The sequence below is a fragment of the Megascapheus bottae genome, chromosome 7 (assembly GCF_031878675.1).
Source record: "Megascapheus bottae isolate mThoBot1 chromosome 7, mThoBot2.hap1, whole genome shotgun sequence".
Classification (NCBI taxonomy): domain Eukaryota; kingdom Metazoa; phylum Chordata; class Mammalia; order Rodentia; family Geomyidae; genus Megascapheus; species Megascapheus bottae.
The window spans coordinates 11,614,101-11,636,518 of NC_143515.1; the positions used below are offsets into that span (position 1 = coordinate 11,614,101).

Here is a 22,418-nt window from a genome sequence, read left to right on the forward strand (position 1 = left end):
TGGTGGTATACCTAGAGGTCTAATCCCCTGATTCCCATTATTTTAAGTGCTGTGACTCTAACTCCCTATGCAGCTGACCCAGAATTGACCTCCTGCTGTGTCCCAGTGCCAATTAAATAATATAATAAAAAACCCCAAACCATGGCCAGATGTAATTAGTTTGAGAACAGAGTTTTATAACTTTCCTCAGGCCATGCAAACAGGTTAACCCCTCAGATGATATATACAGAATCATTTGGACAAAGAGAACATAAAGAAATCCCAAGTCTGAGCATTTCTGGTGCTATTTTTTTTCCCAGAATTTTCTGTTGTGGAAATAGGCACACAGTGAATTAAACTCTGGCTCCAAATGGCTGGAAATGTAGTTGATGCAGCTACTGACTGTATATAAAAACACATCTTCTAAGACTCTGGTTGATTGAGGTTATATGGAAAAATGAGGTACTTCTAAAAAATATTCTGATAGAAACAGGCTGTAGCTATGCACATAAATTCTAAAGAGAAGGATAGTTCTTATTTGAAAAACCACTAGGGCATTTCTCACTCTCTGCAAAAGCATCAAGCTGAGTGGTTCCTAGAACAAGCACAACCAAGTCCCCCATCCTAATGCAGGATTCTGTTGAGCACTTCTCCATAGCTGTCCAGAACTCCAAACGAACTGCCCATCTGGAAACAGACCCTCTCAGTGTGCTCTCCCTAGTCACATGTCAACAGTGCAAGACAGTGTAGTGGGGAAAGGTCAAGGCAATACAGACTGGATAAAGTGAAGTGGTCATTTTAGTGGCTACTTCTGCTTCTGTTCATTGGTTTGGGGAGAAGGAAAAGGGAAGAGATGGGAGGGAAAGCAAGAGTCACAAAACCCGCCCATATTGGGGCTTTGTCATGTTAACCACAGGTCTAATATTTCCATCTTCTTGAGTTCGTAATTCTTTTATTTTACTCAGCTAAATATTGAAAGTGTGATTCCACCTTGTTGCTTTGAGTTGGGAAAGCCAGGCACACTAGTCAGGGAATTGAATTTGTGCCATTAAAGAATTTGGAACAGAAAAGGCATGCACATAGTCACTAAGATGAAAGTCTCAAGCTTTGGATTCCTCCCTACCCCCCACCTCTCTCTCTGTATTGGGATATGGAAAAGGAAGATTCTAAACAACAGTTATATGGAGAAAAAAACCAGTTTTCTTTGCAAAGATAATCCAAGAAGACATACTGAAGGCATTTGTGAAACAACAAAATTGTTTTTAAAGACACCAGCTGCAAAGCGAATGTTGATGAGAACCTATTTTGATTCTCAAGTTTTCTTGTAAAATAGTCACAGAATTGGGGGACTTCTTTTTTAAACATACAACTCGATTTCTCTCATGTACAACATAAATCATTTAATGTAACATTTGCAACCTTAGAAAGGCAGACATATTTAATCCAAGTCCATTTATAAATTCCAATTTCACATGGATTAAAAACTGCAGATAAATTAAGTCACAATAATATCCTGTACATGCATTAAGGCTGGTGACCGCTGAAGTCTCTTGGGTATCCACAAACAGGAAATCACACGCAGAATACTGGGTCTGAAGAGTGTCTACATCATTAAAAAAATCTTTTTTTTTTTTTTGGTGATACAGATTTCAACAGCAACTCTGGAAAACTGTGAAAAATGTTATTTAAAAATATATATGTATATGCTACTGCACAGTTTCAAAGATGTGATTCATAAATAATGTGGCTGCACTGATTAGTTTTATAACAATGTCTGCACTTCCAAGATGACATGAACACGAAGTGACATATACTCAATATTAGGCACTAGTCATATCTGCCAGGCATACTACAGTTTCATGTTAGCTGTATTGTACATATATATTTTTAAATGTATGCATTTATACAAACTGTGTATATCATGTATGGGAGCCAGAAATGTACACATCACTGTTTTAGGAAACACACATCGTTGTTGGACATACTAGAATAAGTTTTACTGCAGAAAGTCTCACTGCATGGCATTCTGTGTGTTCAAATCTAGTACACAAGTTTTTCAATGCTTCAGTTTATTTTTCTGGTACACTCCTCTTTAGATAGTAGGTCCAAGCATAATCCATTTGCAATGTGAAAGTTTTCAGAAGCATTTTTAAAAAAAATTTCTTTAAGCAAACCTCCTCTCTCCCTAGGCACACACGGTCTGATCTGTGTGGAGGGTGATGCCTCATGCCAAAGTCTGATCTACTTGGGCTGCTCTCTTTCACAAAAAATTCTATTGTGTGACAGGATAGTATTCTTTTTTTTTTTTTTTGCCAGTCCTGGGCTTGAGCTCAGGGCCTGAGCACTGTCCTTGAGACTTTCTCAAGGCTAGAGCTCTACCACTTGAGCCTCAGCACCACTTCCAGCTTTTTTCTGTGTATGTGGTACCAAGCAATCGAACCTGGGTCTTCGTGCATGCTAGGCAAGCACTTTAACCACTAGGCCAAACTCCTGGCCCCAGTATTCTTTCTTTAAGTTATGGCAGATTAGGTGAGCTGAACTTGGTTAAACTTCTCAGGAAAGAATGCATCCTGACAAGTCCAGATAAGCACTGTGTGTTTCAATGTGATATTTCTGGATATTTCAAACATGTGCTGTGGTTGTTTCAGCTGACTCAGATGACCAAAGACCGACACTTTCTGTGCTTCTGCCTTGCCTGAATTTTTAATAATAAACAGATATCAATTTTATAATCAGAAAACACAAAAATGTTTCAGCTTGGTACCCAATTAATGAAAAGGGATGATATGACAGACTTTCACAAGCCATATTCAGGAGATGATTTCTGTTCTGAACACTCTATGGTGAATCCATCAAAAAGTGCAGCTCCACATCCTCTGCCAATGAAATGAGACACATGGGTGTTCTGACTGTTCTGAAAGGAACCATTTTTAGTTCTATTGGAAACTCCGGTCCCCAGCCTTTTATGGGGCTTCCTAGGGAGTCTAACATGGATGTCACAGTAAAGCCTGCCACTTTCAGGATGGGCAAGGGCAGAAAAGCTCTCTAGGGATGCATGGCAGACACCTAGAGCCATCTGTTTGGGTGAGAATTTCAATTTGTCACCAGAATTCACCAAGAAGTAGAACAAAGTCTCAGTTCTGCTGGGCATATGTAATTCCAAGTTTCTTAAGTTAGATTTCCATTTCCAACACAGGATGGATCCCAAACTTAACTGTTAGTGACAGAGATGAAAAGAATATCCCCAACTTAAAATTCCCAAATCCAAAATGCTCCAGAATCTAGAACATTTTAGACATCAATATGATGTTCTAAGTGATGTTTCAACCCTGACCTCATGTGATGTGTGTACTTTTGGAAACAGTGTATAAAATTACTTCCTGATCATGTGCCTAAAAGCATATAAAACATGACTGACTTCCACTAGAGACCCATCCCCAAGATAACTATATTAATGTGAACATTCCAAAATGAGAAAGAAATATGACATCTAAAACCAAGTATTTTGGATAAGGATCACTCAACCTGTACTGTTAATATTCTCAGTGCATTAAGGGTAAAGCCAAAATGCTTTTATTTGCTAATTGTCAATGAATCTCAAATCACCAATTGTTCAATGAGTTGCACAATATGGAATCAGTACTTGGAGCAGGGGAATCCCAGTTATCTTACTGGCCAGCTACAGATCAGGCTGACAAAAATGGGAACATTGTGACCAAACATGAGGATGTAGTGAGATAGATCACACACATTTTGTGCCACCACTGTCTTGAACAATATACACTGTCTCAGAGATTGTGTCACCTGTCTTTCTCACACTGACCTGCTATACTCCTGTTAAGTAACTCAAGGATGTTATGTGTTCTTCTTATCAATATTTCTTATCCAAATGCATTTAACAAGAAAACTAAAGCTAGGGTATGACAAAACATTATAAAACGAATAAATGAGACAAAAATTGTAAACGAGATGTTGAAAATCTAAAATGTAAACTTAATTCAAAAGGAAAGAAAACAAAAGAAGGGAAAGGAAAAGAATGGAAAGGCAAAAAAAGGAAAGAGGCAAGGGAAAGATGCAAACATACCTATACCAGGGACACAAGTTCTAAACAAGGTGCTCTGGTTGCTGCTTCTCCAAACTGAATTATAAGAATTGCAGGAATAAGTTCCCCCCGCCTGGTAAGCAGCTTGTTCATGAAAGCTTGAAAAATATCCCCGTCAAAATGCATCCAAGGCTGGCAGTGGCATGTTCTGCAGGGGTGTGAGGATCACACAGCATCAGAATGACAGCTCTCAGCCTGAGAAGCAACAGGTAGACTACTAGCAATGGACATTCCAGACAATGTCCTTATTGGCCCAAGAAAAGTGGCAAGAAAGCTACCATGGGAAGAAAAACTTGGTACATACGGAGGCAAAGGCCACGTGGCTCTCCAGCCACAGAGTCACAGTGGCAAGAGGAGGAAATGAATGTGCCCTGGAAGGCTTGTCACAGGTGTAGATTTCAACTTTGAACTGAGCTCTTAAACAGTCATCGTTGCTTTAATGTGGGTTAAATTGACCAGATGGTGGTGCGATTTTCATATTATTTGGGCCAGGGGTAAGAAGCTGTGGGAACTGGTGCATTTGCTTCTAATGTGTTGAGCCGAGGATAATGCTGGGTGGGAGGAAGGTAGTAGGACTGGGCTAGGTATTTGGCTACATGCAATCTAGTAAACATCTGGCACGAAAATAACTGACTTGTTTTCATTACTCAATTACCCATTAATACACACTGATAAAAATAATTGGGAAAGAGTATATTAATACTGAAAGTAATCAATAAGGTAAGAGCTAGGTTTCAACTTAACTGGCAGTTAAGCTTTCGGCGTGCTGCACGACACCTGGTTAACTAACCCATGAGATTTTGTGTGGACTTTCTAAGACGTCATGATTCGGCATTGAATAGGAAGAACGCGTGTGTGAACGTGAGTGTACCTGCGCTGTGGGTCTTTCATCTCACCAGGGACCTCTGCTGACGCTGTCTAGCCTGCGATGATGGAGACTAGCCAAGGAGAATGCGTTCAGGCACACATACACAGGCAGCTTCTCTTTACACCCACACATACAAACACCCACGCCCAGGGAAAAAGATCACGGTTTTGATGTGGAGGACACATTCACTGCAGTTTGATAAATGCTGTGGCTGGCGATTTCAATAGCACAGTGTCCCAAAATGTTGAGCCATTGGTGGATCGTGCACCTGCTGGAGGGCGAGGTGCCTAGGACAGGTGGGCGCTGTTCCTCAGCCAGTGCAGCCCCTGCTGGGAGTACTGCACCAGGTGCTCCATGCTGCTGTGCAGGGTGACTGGGCCCATGAGCAGATCCAGGTCATTGAAGAATTCTAGGGACGGAGAGAGCCGTTAAGAGCATTATACAGGTGAGGTCTTTGAGGATGCGAGCGACTTCAGAAAGAATTCTCTTCATGGTCTCTATAGAAGTGAAAGGCTTTCTGATCCATCCTGAGCTGTTAGCATCTCCTTGAACAACATAAGGTCCAAGGGCCACCCTAAATTCAAGTAAGCCAATAAACGGTACCTGCCATTTTGAATACGAATGAATAGTGTCCAACACAGCAAAAAAGACCACACTCTCCTATACAATAATAATAGATCTGGTGTCCAAGACAAGGTTTCCCAAGATGCTTATATGGACACACTAAATAATGTCCTGCTAGGAAAAGGCAGAGAGGGGAGGGGACTGTGGGGGACCGGGGGAATCTGGGCACAGGCAGAGGAGGAGTAGCTGCCAAGTCTGCATTGGACATATGGCACTGAGCCCTCTGGCAAGGGATATTTAGGAAGTGGCTGGTAGTGCCACCAAGAGCCTGGCTTGCTCAGGGTCTCCCAAAGGAGATGTGTATATTTCCTTTCTGTTCTGTCCACTGGAGAAACCTATCTCTCCCCCGCCCTCCCTTTTTAAAATCTTTTTTTCCCTTTATCTCTCCCCTCTTGGCCACTCAATTTCTCCATGATTTTCAGAATTCTCTTCTATGCTACTTCCTCTAATGAGCTTCTTCTCATGGTCTGGGACCTCTGTTGGTCTTTTAGGATGTAGCACCTGTGGGGACTCAGAATCTGTGCCATCCATAATGTGCTATCCCAGTAAAAATCAATGTTAATAAATTCTTTAATTTAAAAAAATCTATAGTCTCTTCAGCCCCCAATTCAATTTTTTTTTCTTCTGGTAGTCCCAGGGATTGAGAGCATGCTGGATAGTCAAGCGCTCTACCTTTCTCTCCAATTCTGCTTCTGTAACTGCCTCCTAAGAATGCAATCATCAGATAAGTCAAAATGACATTCTCTTGGAAATGTACTCATTACCTGAGTTTTGAAATGGCGACTCCTCTGTACAACAGCTTAATGATAACAATAAAATTATATTTAAAAAAGAATCGGGAGGAATACAAATGATGATATATTTATTAACATGGAAGAAAAAAGGCTTGGGATGTAGCTCAATGGTAGAGAGTGTTTAGTATGTATGAGATCCTTGATTCAATACCAATCAAGTGTAAAAAAGGGAAAGACCTAGTGTGTTCAGAAATAAAAAGTGCCTACTGTACATGTGGTGCAGGTATGCATATTTATATGTAATATAATCCAGTGTGGATTTTCTATGTGTACATTTAAACACTTGGTCGAATATTCTAACATGTGAATAATTATTGTAACTCAAAGTAGTGAATAGCAGAAAAATGGATAATGACATATAAAAATAGCTAGTGTAAGTAGAAAACACTAGAGATAATTAAGTGTCTGGGCGCTGGCTTGAGAAGTCAATACACTTCTCAATTATGTAGCCATCATACCGATAATACTTCAGAAGCATCAGGAAGGGTATTCCTGCAATAATGAATGATATGAGAAAATGCATGGTATAATGCATATTATCATATTATTTTGGGAAAAGTCATGCATATTTGGGAAAGACTGGAAAATATGTTATGTTAACAGTAATTTCCTGGTGATAAGATTGCTGATAATTTAAAAACTTGAGGTACATCTCATTGTATAGCCTAGGCTAGCCTGGAACTCAGACCTCCTGCCTAGCCTCCTGAATGCTGGGATTACAGGTGTTACTACCAAGGCCAACTGACAGTGAGCATTCATTCATTCATTCATTCACGCATGCATGCATACATGTATCTGATATTTTGGAGCTCTATGTTCTAGAGAAGGTCTCAGAAGTACAAATGTGAATGAAATGTACCCTCTGTCATCAAGGAGTTCATGGTCACAACAGAAAATCACTTGTATATATCTACACTTGCAATTCCACCTGTATCTATATGGACCACATCTGCATCTCTAGTTAATCCATTGGACATACACTTACATGGGGGATGAAGAGAGGTAAAGACACCGGGTGACCTGAGAGAGGGGAAGAGATCAGGAAGCTTTCCTGCAGCTGGAGACAGCTCTTCCTCTTTGCCCTTTCCCAGACACTGGGGCAGTGACCTGGCAGCTCAGGTGACTTCTCAAGCCTAGTTGGGTCAGCATGCTTTGACGGACCCTTCCTCTCCCCACCTGCCCAATACACACCTCTGTTTTCCTTGGCCAGGTTGTCAGCCATCTCCCAGTAGTCATAGCTGTGGAGGATGCTGTTGGTGATGCTGACGTGATTGGCAGCCATCTGGTGAATGCGGTGGGGGATGCTAACGATGGTCGACGGAGACAGGGCGTTGCTGCTGGACAGGCTGCCCTGAGACCCCACGGAGCTGGTGGGAGAGGGGTTGGGAGACATGGGGGAGGGGGTTCCAGTGCTCCTGGAAAGGGAGAGGTAGAAAAAGCAGAGTGGAGAGGTTGGGAGCAGGTGAGGCGGGGCAGCCCTGCAGGGCACTGGAGCAGCATGCATGGGTTGGGGAGAGATGACTTACTTTCCACTGGCACCCCATGGAGATGGGGCTTGGGCAGCTTTTGATGAATTCTGCAGGAAGATGAAAATGTGGACAGTGAGTGCCACCTGCATGAGGTCAGGCGAGACGCTGACAAATGCAGATTCACAGAAAGTGGAACTGGGGAGCTGTAGTCCCCAAGACTATCTTATTTCCTTTCTGGAGGTGAGGGGGCAGCAGCCTGGCCTGTGAGTGCTCCAGTGGGATAAGAGGAAGAGCTCTCCTGGATTTTCAGATGCACATTTCAGCTACTAAATTAAATCATAATACTGAAGACCTAGTGAATCCCTGAACCAGTCCAGTTCTCAATTTTCTGAGAAGTAACCATGAATAAGAGCTGCTCCCTCCCTGAGTATGACTTATATTTAAGATTAGGGGTTATATGCTGAAACTGTGGATAGACATTTAACCCTTGCAATTGTACTGTTTTACCTTGTGAAGTTCAAATGTATTCCTCTTCATTAAAACCACTCATTAAAAAATCGTTAAGTAATTATACAAAGGAGTTTCAACATTAGTTGAAAATCACTCTAAAATAGTCCCTGAAGAGTAGATTAAAACACATTTCCTTAACAGATAGAATATTCAGAACTTCTGATTTAGGTATTTTGATTCTGGATGCTTTGTTACATGGGCTGGATGTTAGCATCAGAGACTTAGACTTAATGGATGAGCCCTCAGCAATACAAAGAAACAAGGAAGAAAATCAAACCAACTAAACAATAAATAAAACCTAATCAAGCAAACACATGATGGGGGGAGGGAGAGAAAAGAAACACAAAAGAAAGCTTTCCCTTTAGCAAGGGAAGTTGTTAGAGGAACAGTGAGGTTTCTGAGGGCAGATATTGCTTTCTTGGACCTGCAGGTGTATCAAGGGAAAGAACTTTGTGGCGCGTATGACAAGAAAATAGCCTTGGCCTGGTTCTTCCTCTCTTCCCACCCCACAAAACATTCCTTTTGTGTACAAGGAATTTGAAGTGGTGACTGTTTTGCTTCGGTTTTAGTGTAGAATTGGCAAAATGTCCAGAAATGGCCTTTCAGGACTCTGAGGCACCCTACAAGGCACACACACAGGAATGAGCTGTAAAACATGTCAAAAATGATATGTTTGGGGGTGAGCTAGAAAGTGGACCTTCTGTTCTGTCCTGTGTTATGCTCCTGGGGGCTTGAACTCAGGGTCTGGATGCTGTCTCTGAGCAGGATTGCCCAAGGCTAGTGCTCTACCACTTGAGACACAGCTCCACTTCCAGATTTTTGGTGGTTAATTAGAGATGAGTCTCATGGTCTTTCCTGTTCAGGCTGGCTTTGAACTGCAGTTCTCAGAGCTCAGCCTCCTAGAAAGCTGGATTATAGGTGTGAGCCACTGGAGCCTGGCCGTCAAGCATTTGTCTTAATGGTAATAGCTCTTTTAGTATGGCTCTTAAGGGCTTTAGGACGGTTCTTGTTATTATGACACAGATGGTTAATGGACTAGAAAGTCATCTAGTTGGTTCAGCAAAACTACAACGAGGACATATGCTGAACACAGCCCAGGAGACCGCTAGCAGAGCCTGGTCATCAGAGACCCGGAAGAAGCAAAAGTTGGACAAAAGGAATCTAGAGTACTGTTGAGTAGTGTTTTTATAGAGGAACTGAGAAGACATCTAGAGATGTCAAAAAATGAGATTGCTTAACTGGTGGTTCACTTTACAACATATATTACAAATAAACTTCCTGTGTACGCAAAACCCCTTTTCTGAGCCCTAAAAGCCAGGTTTATTATAAAGGCCACAGCTAACCTGCATTTCCCCCAATGCAATGGATTCAAAGGCTTTCTCTAGTGTGCCCCTAACAGGAAATCAACAGAATACAAGGAGCCAGGCAAATCTTCTGCCAGAAGGTACCTTAAAATAGTCAATAAGTGCTTTCGAATACTTCACAGCATGGTCCCTTTTGAGTCGAAACATCCGCCAGTACAGGAGAGCCAGACATCGATAACTATAACCGAAGAGGAAAAATGAGCAAGACACAAAAGTATATCCTTCATAAGCTTGTCATTCTAGGGTGCTTGGAATCTATACAATGTTTATGTATTTCATTGAACATATATGTCAGTGAGTATTTGACCTTTCTTTTCTTCAAAAATGCACCCCCAAATTTCAAAGAAGTGCTCCTTAAATTTAAGATTATGGTGTTATAGCTCTAAGGTTTCTTTGTTGGGAACAGGTTTGGCAGTTTTGTTTGTCTACCACTAGAGGGCAGTCTCTGTCCACTAGAGGTAAAAGGAAGCAGCTTCCACTGCTTTCCTGGGGGAGCTACTGTATTCACACATGGGACACACATTTTACTAATCTATACTTATCTCAATGAAAGTGAACAATAAGTAATAGCAACACTAGGCTGAGAATAGTTTCGTTAGGTTACTTTCGACATAATTTACATATTAGTATTCTAGTAAAATACTCATTATTGTCATTAACTTATTGCAACATGATACTTCAGTCAAGAAATGACACAGGTAGCAGGTTCCTGAGATTCAGCCTCACTTCCTTGGCCCTTCTTATTCATAATTATTTGGGAATTGAGTACGAGCTCAGTATACCAATGGCTCATATACATTGGCCCATAAACCAATGTACCAAACACAGCTTCATAATCTGCTCTTGACTCTCCAGGCTCTGGCTGCTGTGGCATGTGAAACAATCCCAGATGCTTCGCTTTGGTCTTTTATGGTTATTATTTTGGGGGGACTGCATTTGACTCTTTAATTCACATTAAATTCTAATACTCACTCAACCTTCAGAGAATAAAGTGTTGACAGAACCAATAGCAAGGTGTCTTGTGTTTTGGGGAGAGTTGAGGTGACCCGAAGAATACTATTGCGAATAATTGTTACAGGCACAGAGAAATATATTATATATTAGGTAACATTTTAAAAGAAATGATTGGATTATCCAAGTGTAAGCAAGCTTTCCTTGCTTTTGTGAATGGTGAACATAGTGAGTCATCTGTTTTCATTCCTACGAATCTGGCAGTCAAGCAACACATGAGTTATTTAGATTGCATCTCAACTGTTACATGAAGGAGAAATTCCATTGGCAAAATTCCCATTCAAATGACTTTAACTGGGACCTACCTGGTTTTAACACACAGGCACACATGTACAGAAAAAAATACTATCCCTGTGTAACCTACCTGTCAGTTTTTAATCACAGTGAATTCTATTCTTGTGTGACACCACAGGGAAACTGGTCTGGATTGTTGCTGTCCATCAGAACTACACAGAGCTTTGTAAGTTAGAACTGCCAGGGAAACATTCTACATCTCAGCACTTGACTAGCCAGTGACGCAGAGGCCATGGCTTATTCTCGAAAGCATGGGCTGGGAGGTTACACTCACCACAGTGCAGCTAGTTGTTTGTCCTCTGGAGTAGCATTGGGGCCTGAGTGAGTTTTTAGTCTCATAGCATACCTAAAAAAACCAAAACAATGAAGGAATCAATAAATGTACCGTGTGTGTATGTGTGGGTGTGTGTGTGTGGTGTGTGTGTGTGTGTGTGTGCGCGCGCGTGTGTGTGTGGTGTGTGTGTGTGGTGTGTGTGTGCGTGTGTGGTGTGTGTGTGTGGTGTGTGTGTGAGTGTGTGGTGTGTGCGTGTGTGGTGTGTGGTGTGTGTGGTGTGTGTGTGTGGTGTGTGTGTGTGTGGTGTGTGTGTGTGTGTGTGGTGTGTGTGGTGTGTGTGTGGTGTGTGTGTGTGGTGTGTGTGTGTGTGTGTGTGTGTGTGGTGTGTGTGTGTGTGTGTGGTACTGGAGCCTGAGCTCAGAGCTCTGCGTGTGTTCTTTCTCCACAGCCTTTTCACTCACGGCTGGAGCTCCACCACTCGAGCTAGGACTCCGGTTCTGGTTTTGTTGTTGTTTGTGTTTGGAGATGAAGTCTGTCTTAAGAACTTTACAGCTCAGGCTGGCTTCACACTGAAATCCTTCAGGTGGGCTCCTGAGCAGTCAGTAGGTATAGGTATGAGCTTTTAAAACCTGACCTCCTATTTATTCACTGTTTTAAGATGAAAATTTCTCTCTCTCTCTCTCTCTCTCTCTCTCTCTCTCTCTCTCTCTCTCTCTTTTCTGTGTCTCTGTCTCTCTCTGTGTCTCTGTCTCTCTCTGTCTCTCTCCCTCCCTCCCTCCCTCCTCCCCTCTCTCTGTGTGTCCTGGGGATTGAACTCTCTCTCTGTCCTGGGCATTGAACTCAGGGCCTGGGCACTGCCCTTGGACACTTTTTGCTCAAGGCTAGCACTCTGCTACTTGAGCCACAGCACCACTGTGGGCTTTTTTCTGTGTATGTGGTACTGAGGAACTGAATTCAGGGCTTTGCACATGCTAGGTGAGCATTCTACCACTAGGCTACGCCATAATTCTCATGGTTTTGTCTCTCTGAAGTACGGTACTGGGAGTTGAATCCAGAGCCTTATACAAGCAATCTGTCACATGAGTCACACCTCTAGCTCCCCACCCCCTCTGCATGCTTTCTGTTGGTCATGGGGCTTCAGCTCAAGAGTCCTGACTATTCTTTCTTCAAAACTACCCGATGTCACTTTCCTTTCCCCAGGCACGACACTATCAATGTGACAAGAATAACATGATTTTCTTTGAATGCTAAAGATTGTCAGGAGTGATACCAACTCAAGAACTATTTGAGTAGATGACAACATTTCCAATTTTCTAAATTTTGCTTTATATCTAAGTGGCTGACAGATGGAGGAAAAGTTCAGTTCTAGAGATTTTTCACCCAGGGGCTTTGTCTACCCCCCTGTAACTCTTACGTTGATGGCAGCTTCAGTGTCTGCATATATTTTGAATCTATCTGTCTGTCTGTCTGTCTGTCTGTCTGTCTGTCTATCTATCTATCTATCTATCTATCTATCTATCTATCTATCTATCTATATTTTCTACAGACCTGGGCAACAGGTCTGACTTTTAGGGACTGCACTTAAATCTGTTTACTTCTTTGAGTTAGGGGACTGTGGCCCCTGCTTTTTTCTATTAACATACTAGGTCATCAGTGGGCTGACTCAGTGTGCAATGGCTAGAGGGTTCTAGGTTCAAATCCTAGCTCGGCTACTTATTACTATTAAAATCTCAAAGCCCCCATTTACTTTATCTATAAAATAAAATTAGCACTATAAAATAAAGCTAGCACTACCCTTGCTGTGGAGATCATCTTAGTTTTATAAAAACTAAAACATAATTTTTGGCTTTTTGCAATTTGCTCTATTTTAAGTGCCATTATCATCCTTAATTCTTCAGTATGAAGATCTGTAGGTTTTAAGTGTATTTCTCTGCACATATATATATATTGTATGTATATATATATATTGTATGTATCTCCAGAACAGTGATTTACCAAACTATTTATTGAGATCAACCTTTTACCACTTTGAGTGAAGTGTAGAAGCCCTGACCACTTTTAAATGACACTACATAGGTAATCAAATGGTGGTGTAATTATTTCATTCATCATATAAGATTTATTATTATTTTTGCCTATTATTTTTATATTATTAAAGAATTTATTAACAATGATTTTTATATCATATTTCAACTGATGTATTTATCAAACAAGTATTCAATCTATTTACAATCACTGGCACTTAGATTTTAGAACATAATTAAAATTAGGCCGAGGGTTTGTATGTCATAGATACATATTAATCTATGTAATAAAACATTATGTCTATAGTCATAAATTTTATGTCCATCATATAGGATTTATAAAACTCAAGAGGTGGATCAATTCTTAAATATATTTATATTTTTGTTCTATTTGGATGCTCTGACATGTCCTTTCTATAGTTGCCAATCTTTAAGGGGGAGTCCGTGAGAGACAGATAAACTGAGACTATTTCTATTTGTCTTCATTCTTGGACAATTGTTCTGCCAAATCTGCAGTTCACAGCTTGACAAGTCATTCACTCTTGAGAAATGTCTTGCTACCCACTTCTGGCCTCTCCAGTTTCAGAGCAGTCTGTGGTCATCTCAAGCAGTGAGTTCTCATTGGCAAGGCACCCTAACTCCTTGGCAGCTTTCAGGAATTTTGTTTTGTTTTTGCAGAAGTGCAGTGATGATATGTCCCAGGATAGGTTTCTTTAGATTTATCCTATCTTTTCTTTTCTCTTGTCTTCTTGAATCTGTAGGTTTGTGTCTGATTTAATAATTTTCAGCCATCTTTTTTTTCAAATACTCCACTGTCTTTTTTCAGTTCTTTTGGGCTTCCAATGATGTAAAGATGATGTCTTTTGTTACTGTGTTTGTAGTGGCTTGATGAAAAAGGATGAGTTTGGAGCACCTTTCTCTCTGTGCCTTTCCTCCATGTTTTGATACATCATGAAAGCCCTCACTGGGGGCCAGCAGATGCTCTTGGACTTCCAGCCTCCAGAGCCAGGGGTTTAATTTCTATTACTTATCATTTACCCAATATTTATTATTTTGGTATAGCAGCAGAAAGCAGACTAGATCTAAGGTGATGTTGGGGATCTATTCTTTGTCTTTTTAGATTACTTCCTCTATGTTGTTGAGATGGGGTAAATTCTACTTGCTGTTCTCAACTTGCTTGAGTCTATCTGCTATGTTTCTACTCTTTATCAAGTCCATCAGTGATTTTGTTTTGTTTGTTATTTTTATTTTTCAGTTTTATAATTTCCATTTTGTTTTTTAAGAATTTCACTTCTCTGACAAGATTATCTGTGTGTGTGTGTGTGTGTGTGTGTGTGTGTGTGTGTGTGAGTGAGTGTGTTATAAGAGAATTGTAATTGTCTCTTGGTTGCTTAAAAATCCTTGTTAGGGCCAGGAGTTTGGCCTAGTGGTAGAGTGCTTGCCTAGCATGCAAGAAGACCCGGTTTGATTGCTTGGTACCACATAATAGAAAAAGCTGGAAGTGGTGCTGTGGCTCAAGTGGTAGAGCTCTAGCCTTGAGAAAACCCCAGGAAAGTGCTTAGGCCCCGAGTTCAAGTCCCAGGACTGGCAAAACCTAAAAATCCTTGTTAGATAATCCCAATGCCTGATTCACCGTGGAATCAGGTTATGTTTCATTCCAGTTGTGATTTTCCTGGTTCAAGGTCTGGTGAGTTTCTATTATGCTCTGGACATTCTGGCAATACTATGTTAGGGATGCTGGTTCTTATTCAAATCTCTTCTGTTAGCAAACATTGCAGCCATATCTAGTTTTGGGCTACTTTGGGGCTATGGATCCAGTCATTTAATTTTCAGAGCCTTCCTGGTGTTATTTTTGTCTGCTCAGTGGACTTGTGCCACAAGTGGTCCCTCGTGGTGCTGCCTGAGGTGCGATGAAGCAGGAGAGGAGACTTACTAGGCTGCACTCTTGTGAAAGCCATCCTCCATTCCCTGCCCCGCCCCCTTCTGTTCCTCTGCCTGCTGGAGCTGTTTGGTGAAGCAGAGAGCTCTCTCCCTTGTGGGGAGGAGTGCCCTACACCAGCATTCCTGGCTCTTCTGTATCTTTCGGTGGGAGAAAGGAGTGTCTTTTCCACTTCATAACTGTACTTACTCAGGAGGTATAATTCACATTTCAATACATGTATATATTGGCCAAGTTAGCAAATTTGTCATATGACTGCCTCACCGCAGATCGTTTATTTGTGGTGAGAACATTCAAAATCTCTCTTGTAGGTATTTTGGAAAACAGAATACCTTTTGTTCCTTTTGTACTGGTACTGGAACTTGAATTCAGGGCCTGTACTCACACTCTGTTTCCATGCTCATGGCTGGTGATTACTTGAGTCATCCATCTAGTCCTGAATTTTACTGGTTAACTGGTGATGGAGGATGGAGAACTTTTGCTTGGGCTAGCCTGGAAGCACAATCCTGAGATGCTAGGATTTGAGGTGTGAGCTGTTGACTGTTGGCTTATGATACTGCATTATTACCTGTAGCCATACTACTATATTAACACTATTTTCTAACTCAGGTAAAATTTTTTGGGTAGTGAGACTATACTCAATCTGAGGTACTAAGAACAAGTACTATGCTCTCTACCTATGTAAGGTGACTTACACTGGTGGTCGGTCCCAACAGGTGTGACAGCCCTGCTATGCCTGGTATGTGCTGGCATCAGGCTTTTTATTGTTGTTCGGATTGTTTGTTCATTTTATTTTTTTAATCTTTAAACTTGATTTTTATTGAAAAGGTGATAAGCGGGGGGAGAGGGCATGGGGGGGGCAGGGTAGGGTGAGAGTAGATCATAGTTACATAAGTAATGAGCATATACTTTTTGTCCAGTCCTGGGGCCTGAACTCAGGGCCTGAGCACTGTCCTTGAACTTACCTCAAGGCTAGCACTCTACCACTTGAGCTATAGCACCACTTCCTGCTTTTCTATGTAAGTGGTACCGAGGAACTGAACCTGGGTCTTTGTGTATGCTAGGCAAGCATTCTACCACTAGGCCAAACTCCTGGACAGTACTTTTCTTTTAGTAATTTTTCTTATTGTCAGGGATTACAGTTGCATTCATCAGGTGGTAGGTGCATTACTTCTCCCACACTGATACCCCTTCTCATGTTTTTCTCCGTTTCCCTCCCTCCACCCCATTACCCCATCCTTGATTTTCTCTTGCTTAGCCCTCCCATTCCCCTTTCCTCAAGTTGTAAGGTTCATATCCAACATAGTGTCAAGTGAGTTGCATTAATTCATCCTAAGTGTGAATGTTTTTAAGTAAGATGTGACACTGTAGGTCTAGCTCACTGTTGGCCCTGAGGCTTGTTCATTTGCTTAGTCCTCAAATATTTAGCAAGTATCAGAGACTGGGAATATTTCATGAGCAAATAAGACAAAACAAGAGCACAAACCTGTGCTCAAGGGATCCTAGAGTACATTCTTATTTAGCACCTGCCCAGTCTCACCTTCGTGCTCCCTGGCTATGGGATAAGAACATCTAGGATCACCTCCAGTCATGTCAAAGGTTTTCACTGTCTTTTTTTTTTTCTGCTGCAAATATGATAGCAAATAGGAAGGCAGTATGAAGGAACCGCTGGGAGTGGACATATTTTAATGAGCAAAATGGCTGGGCAGGGCTGACCCTCAAGGCATATTTGAGCAATGCTGTTTGAAGATGTTCTCTGATGTTGTGAAGGCACTTCAAAGGCTGGAAACTACTGATTGAATGAGAGTCAAGGAAAATACCACCTAGCTTCTTTGGGCCAATGCGAACTAAAAGATGATGACCCAAGATGACTGGAAACCTCTACACATAATTGTAAAACAAATGAGAAAAAAACCCACCTGAGTAGAGGCTGAATAAAATCTCAGACTAGGGAAAGTCTCAAGTGAGGCTTAGGAAGAATTATTTCATACTACGAACATCAGACATCGTCCCATGCCATTAGTAACTGGCTAAAATCCTAAGCTGTTTTGTTACTGGACGGAGCTGCCTCAGTGGTCCTCAAGAGGTTTGTTAAGGACGTGCCTGTGACAAGCATCTCCAGCTACACACTCTTGGTGTCTTGTCAAGACTTCCTGTCATGCTCACACTGAGTGATTAACTGAGGTTGGGAGATGAAGCCTGTGTCTAGAATTATATTTAGACCAGAACAAGTGAACAGTATAGAGTGCTTCCCTACCTTCCCTCAAAGTGCTTTATGCACTCCTGAAACATTCACTGATGAAGTCAGGTTTTAGACCCAGCCGTGTCTCCTTAGCTGAGGTCTGGGTTTCCACGGTTTCAGTTACCTACAGTCATCTGCAGTTGATACCATATATACATAAATATATCACATGTGCATCTACATATGTATGTGTGTATGAACGTATGCACTTGGAAGCACTAGGCTTTGGGTATAGGCTTGAATTTATTAGTGCAAGAGCAGGTATTCTCTATCACCAGAGCCAAGTCACACCTTTGGCCCTGTTTTTTCTTCTCTTGTTTTCAGATGGCAGTCTGGAAGATTTACCCAGGGCTAGCCTCAGACTCTGATCCTCCTCCTGAAGCTTTCCCACAGAGCTGTTATCACAGGCATGCTGCCACTGTCTGGCTTACCTAAATGAAGTCTTGACAATGCTTATAATGGGAGATTACTGAGAATGTTAGCCTGAACAAATATTTCCCTCCCAATCCCTCTTTCCCTCCTATTCACTCTTGTTGCTGTTAATCACTATTTTGCACTGTTTTTGTGACATCATCTTTTTTATATTGTGCATGAGTGAAATCATGTAGAAATCATCTTCCTGTGCCTGGCTCATTTTACTTTACATAATCATTTCCAGTTCCACCCATGGTGTGGCAAATGAAAGCATTTCATTCCTTTTGTGGCTACATAATATTCCATTAGGTCCACGTACCACATTTTCTTTATCCACTCACCAGTTGAGGATCCCCAGATTGTTTCCATTCTTGACTATGTGAATAGGACTACAATGAATTCGAGTATAGATATCTCTTGGGCATACCAATTTCATTTATTCTGAATACATGCCCAGTAGTGAGATAACAAGATCATAATGGTAGTTCTGTGTGTGTGTGTGTGTGTGTGTGTGTGTGTGTGTGTGTGTGCGTGTGCATGTGCTGGTACTGGGGCTTGAACTCAGGGCCTTGGTGCTGTCCCTTAGCTTTTTTGCTCAAGGCTGGCACTCTCTACTTCTGATTTTTTTTGCTGGTTAATTAATTAGGACTTGCTTACCTAGCCTGGTTTTGAACCTCAGTCCCCAGATCTCATCCTTCCGAGTAGCTAGGATTACAGGAGCCACCGGTACCTGGGGTTTCTAAGTGTTTTTTTCACTGAGCCATATTGTTTGCAATGCAGCCTAGAGGTGAAATGAGTACCAGTACTGTGGCTTCCAGTGAGAAAAAACAGACGTGTCACAGGTTACTTAGACACAGCTTCCTTTCTTGGCAGGGCTTCTAGGACCTGCTCTGGCCTCATGCAGACAAAGAAAATGCAAGCTGCAAAATCAAACCATTCATTGTCTTGTGGTGATAAACACTGGTGCTCCATGGCTGATGATGCAGGCTGACATTCTTTTTTTTTTTTTTTTTTGGCCAGTCCTGGGCTTGAGCTCAGGGCCTGAGCACTGTCCTTGGGTTTTCTCAAGGCTAGAGCTCTACCACTTGAGCCTCAGCACCACTTCCAGCTTTTTTCTATGTATGTGGTACCGAGGAATTGAACCCGGGTCTTCACGCATGCTAGGCAAGCACTTTAACCACTAGGCCAAACTCCCGGCCCCAGGCTGACATTCTTTTCTCATTTTTTTTTTTTGCCATTGTTGGCCTTGAACTCAGGACCTGAGTGCTGTCCTTGGGTTTTCTCAAGGCTAGAGTTCTCCCACTTGAGACACAGCAACATTTTTGGCTTTTTTAAAAAAATTTTAGGTATGTGGTACCGAGAAACTGAACTTGGGTCTTCTTGCATGCTAGGCAAGCACTGTACTGGCAGTCATTGTGGGGCTTGAACTCTGGGCCTGGGCACTGTCTCTGAGCTCTTTAGCTCAAGGCTACCATCCTACTCCTGAGCCTCGGCTCTTCTTCCCATTTTCTAGTCGTTAATTGGAGATAAGAGTCTCCTGGTCTGGTTTTGAACAGCGATCCTCAGATCTCAGCCTCCTGAGTAGCTAGGATTACAGGTGTGAGCCACACCGCCCCTGGCTTCTCCTCATTTTTTTTTTTCAGTACTTATATTGCTTACCTACAGCCACCGCTCCCCCAGAATGCAGAACTTACCTGATGAGCTCCACTGTCTCTGAGTACATGGTATAAGGAGACTTGGATTCCATGGGGCCTTGTTCCATTGCATTTCCACACTCAATGAATGACAGGGCCGCTTCAGCATAGTTCAACGCCTTTCCAAACTTTTCCACCTGAGAAACACAAGTACTAGTGTCTTCCTTAATAATGTAGTTTTAACAGTATTGCCACATAATCCCTACACTTTATTTCAGGTCCCCAGCTTCTGAGTTTCAAAATCCTATGAGCAAACTGGAGAGAAGAAAGAAATAGACACAAGTCACCTGCCCTAGCCACAATTCTTCTCCATGGACAGTCATAGTATACAAATAGTAAGTGGAAAGGTGCAGTAATACATAATTCAAAAAGTTTAAATACACTTTACTATGGCTTATTATTGTAATTGTTCTACCTTATGATTGCCATTTCTTATTTGTCTAGTTTGTAAGTTAAACTTTATCAAGGGTATGCACATAAAAGAAAAAAACCCCATGATATATGAAAGGGGTTGATACTATGTGTGATAAGCATAAGGGTCTTGGGACATAGCTCCCTCAGATGGCAGTGGGTTCCTGTAATTCATTTTCCAGTTATTTTCTCAAATTACGTGTGGCAAGTGAGCAAATGGCTCCATGCAGAATGGCACCAAATCCAGGTGATGACTGTCTCCTGGGCTCCGAGCTTCATGGCCACTTTAGCATCTGCCATTATTCTAATGGTTTAGAATCTTTATTCCTTGACCCCTCAGTCTATGTGAAATATGGTGTACAGTTGACAAATGCAGTTTCATTGAAATGTTTTCCTAATTTAAGGCCTGGGTTATCAGCTTGCCCATTTTCTGAGACATTTATGTCTCCACATTTCCCTATTAAATGTTTCTTCACTAACAATTCGGATCTCATTTAACAATGAGAAAAGGGAAGGAGAGAGAATAAAACTCTAGGGTTTCCTTCACCTCAAATAAGACACAAAGTTGAAAATCAACAATAAAATGGTAATTTTTGTGTGTGCTTGCCAGTACTGGTGCTTGAACTCAGTTCCTGGGTGCCGTACTTGAGCTGTTTTGCTTGAACCACAGCTCCACTTCTGGCGTGTTGATAGTTAACTGGAGTTAAGAGTCTCATGGACTTTCTTACATAAGCCACCTCTGAATTGTGGTATTTAAATTTTCATTCCTGAGTACCTAGCAAAAGTGGTATTTTAAAATCCTCTGTAATTATCTAAATTTATGTTTATTTTCCCCACATCATCGAAGATAATCATAAATTAACGTTATAATCTTAAATTCTCATAAATCCAACCTGGTTTCATACTAGTCAGGAAAAAAAAGGTATAGATAATCTAAGTACCACTCTCTAAACCTTGACACTATAAACTAAATGAAACCTCATTAGTGAAGATACTTTAGAAGACAAAAATATAGAACTCTCCTTAGCAAATCAAATAAAAAAAAACTTATAAATCAAATAGGCTACAAATAAATAATTTTGGCAATACTTTCAGATTAAGGAAAACATTTCATTCAGAAAGTATTTTTTAGCTGGGTGCCAGTGGCTCATACATATAATTCTAGCTATTCAGGAGGCTGAGATTGGAGGATAGCAGTTCAAAGCCAGCTCTGGCAGGAAGCCCATGAGACTCTTACCGCCAATTAATCAAAGAAAAAGTTGTGGAGCTGTGGCTCAAGTGGTAGAGTGCTAGCCTCAAACAAAAGGAGTTCAAAGACAGTGCCTAGGCCAAGAGTTTAAGCCATGGTACTGGCAAACAAGCAAACAAAAAACCACACACACACACACACACACACACACACACACACACACACACGAGTATTTTTTTTTTTTTACAACAATCAATACTGAGTGGACTAAGACAAACAAACCTTGGAGGATGGATCTGGGTAGAAAATCTCATTCTGCATTTTTTTTTCTTTTTTTTGTCAGTCCTGGGCTTGAGCTCAGGGCCTGAGCACTGTGCCTTGGACTTTCTCAAGGCTAGAGCTCTAGCAACTTGAGCATCACTTCCAGCTTTTTTTTTCTACGTACGTGGCACCGAGGAATCAAACCCGGGCCTTCATGCATGCTAGGCAAGCACTTTACCACTAGGCTAAACTCTTGGCCCTCATTCTGCTTTAAAAAAAATTTTTTTTTAACCAGCACAGTGGCTCACACCTATAATCCTAGCTACTCAGGAGGCTGAGATCTAAGGTTCAAAACTAGCCCAGGCACAAAAGGACCTGAGACTTTATTTATTTTACTTATTTTTTGTGGGTCATGGGGCTTGAATTCTGCCTGGTCACTGTTCCTGAGCTCTTTAGCTAAAGGCTACAGCCCCACTTCCTGTTTTCTAGAGATTAATTGGAGATAAGAGTCTCAGGTTCTTTTGTGCCTGGGCTGGCTTTGAACCTTGTTCCTTAGATCTCCTGAGTAGTGGAAGGACCTCCAGTGTACCTGACAGGGCACTTCTTGATTTCATAGAAATAAATGATGGGTAAAACAGTAGCACTGGGGATGAGGACTGTTAGGGCTCACCAGGAATAAAATCCTGGAAATCACTGGAGATATAGCCTTCAGCTCCAGCCTCCAGCTCATGTTGGTTTTGAACACTGGTGGGAGGAGGGATAATATCGGAACCACTAGTTGGAACTCATACTCTTGGATGAGACCTTAAAATGGAGCAATCTTATAACCTCTTAAAAAAAATCAGAAGTTTTCTTTTTCTTGTCTGAAAGCTTTAAACTGCCCTAAATAGGAGGTTATCCAAGTAAGAAATGTTATTCCTTGAAAACATCAAATCATGATGCTTCTAAGGTTTTC

General features: G+C 41.5%; 1 protein-coding gene across 2 annotated transcripts in view; it reads right to left on the bottom strand.

The window, feature by feature from the left end:
- Positions 1-2,882: 2,882 nt before the first annotated feature.
- Aff3 (ALF transcription elongation factor 3) overlaps positions 2,883-22,418 on the bottom strand; it is a 539,479-nt gene continuing 519,943 nt past the window's right edge. For both annotated transcript variants that reach the window (XM_090336509.1, XM_090336510.1), the window contains 6 exons: positions 19,603-19,739; positions 11,290-11,361; positions 9,795-9,888; positions 7,894-7,943; positions 7,559-7,782; positions 2,883-5,358 (listed from right to left, as the gene is read on the bottom strand). In XM_090336509.1, coding sequence (XP_090192635.1) covers positions 5,237-5,358; positions 7,559-7,782; positions 7,894-7,943; positions 9,795-9,888; positions 11,290-11,361; positions 19,603-19,739 — 699 coding nt within the window. In that variant the 3' untranslated portion in view covers positions 2,883-5,236. The remainder of the gene's footprint in view (positions 5,359-7,558; positions 7,783-7,893; positions 7,944-9,794; positions 9,889-11,289; positions 11,362-19,602; positions 19,740-22,418) is intronic.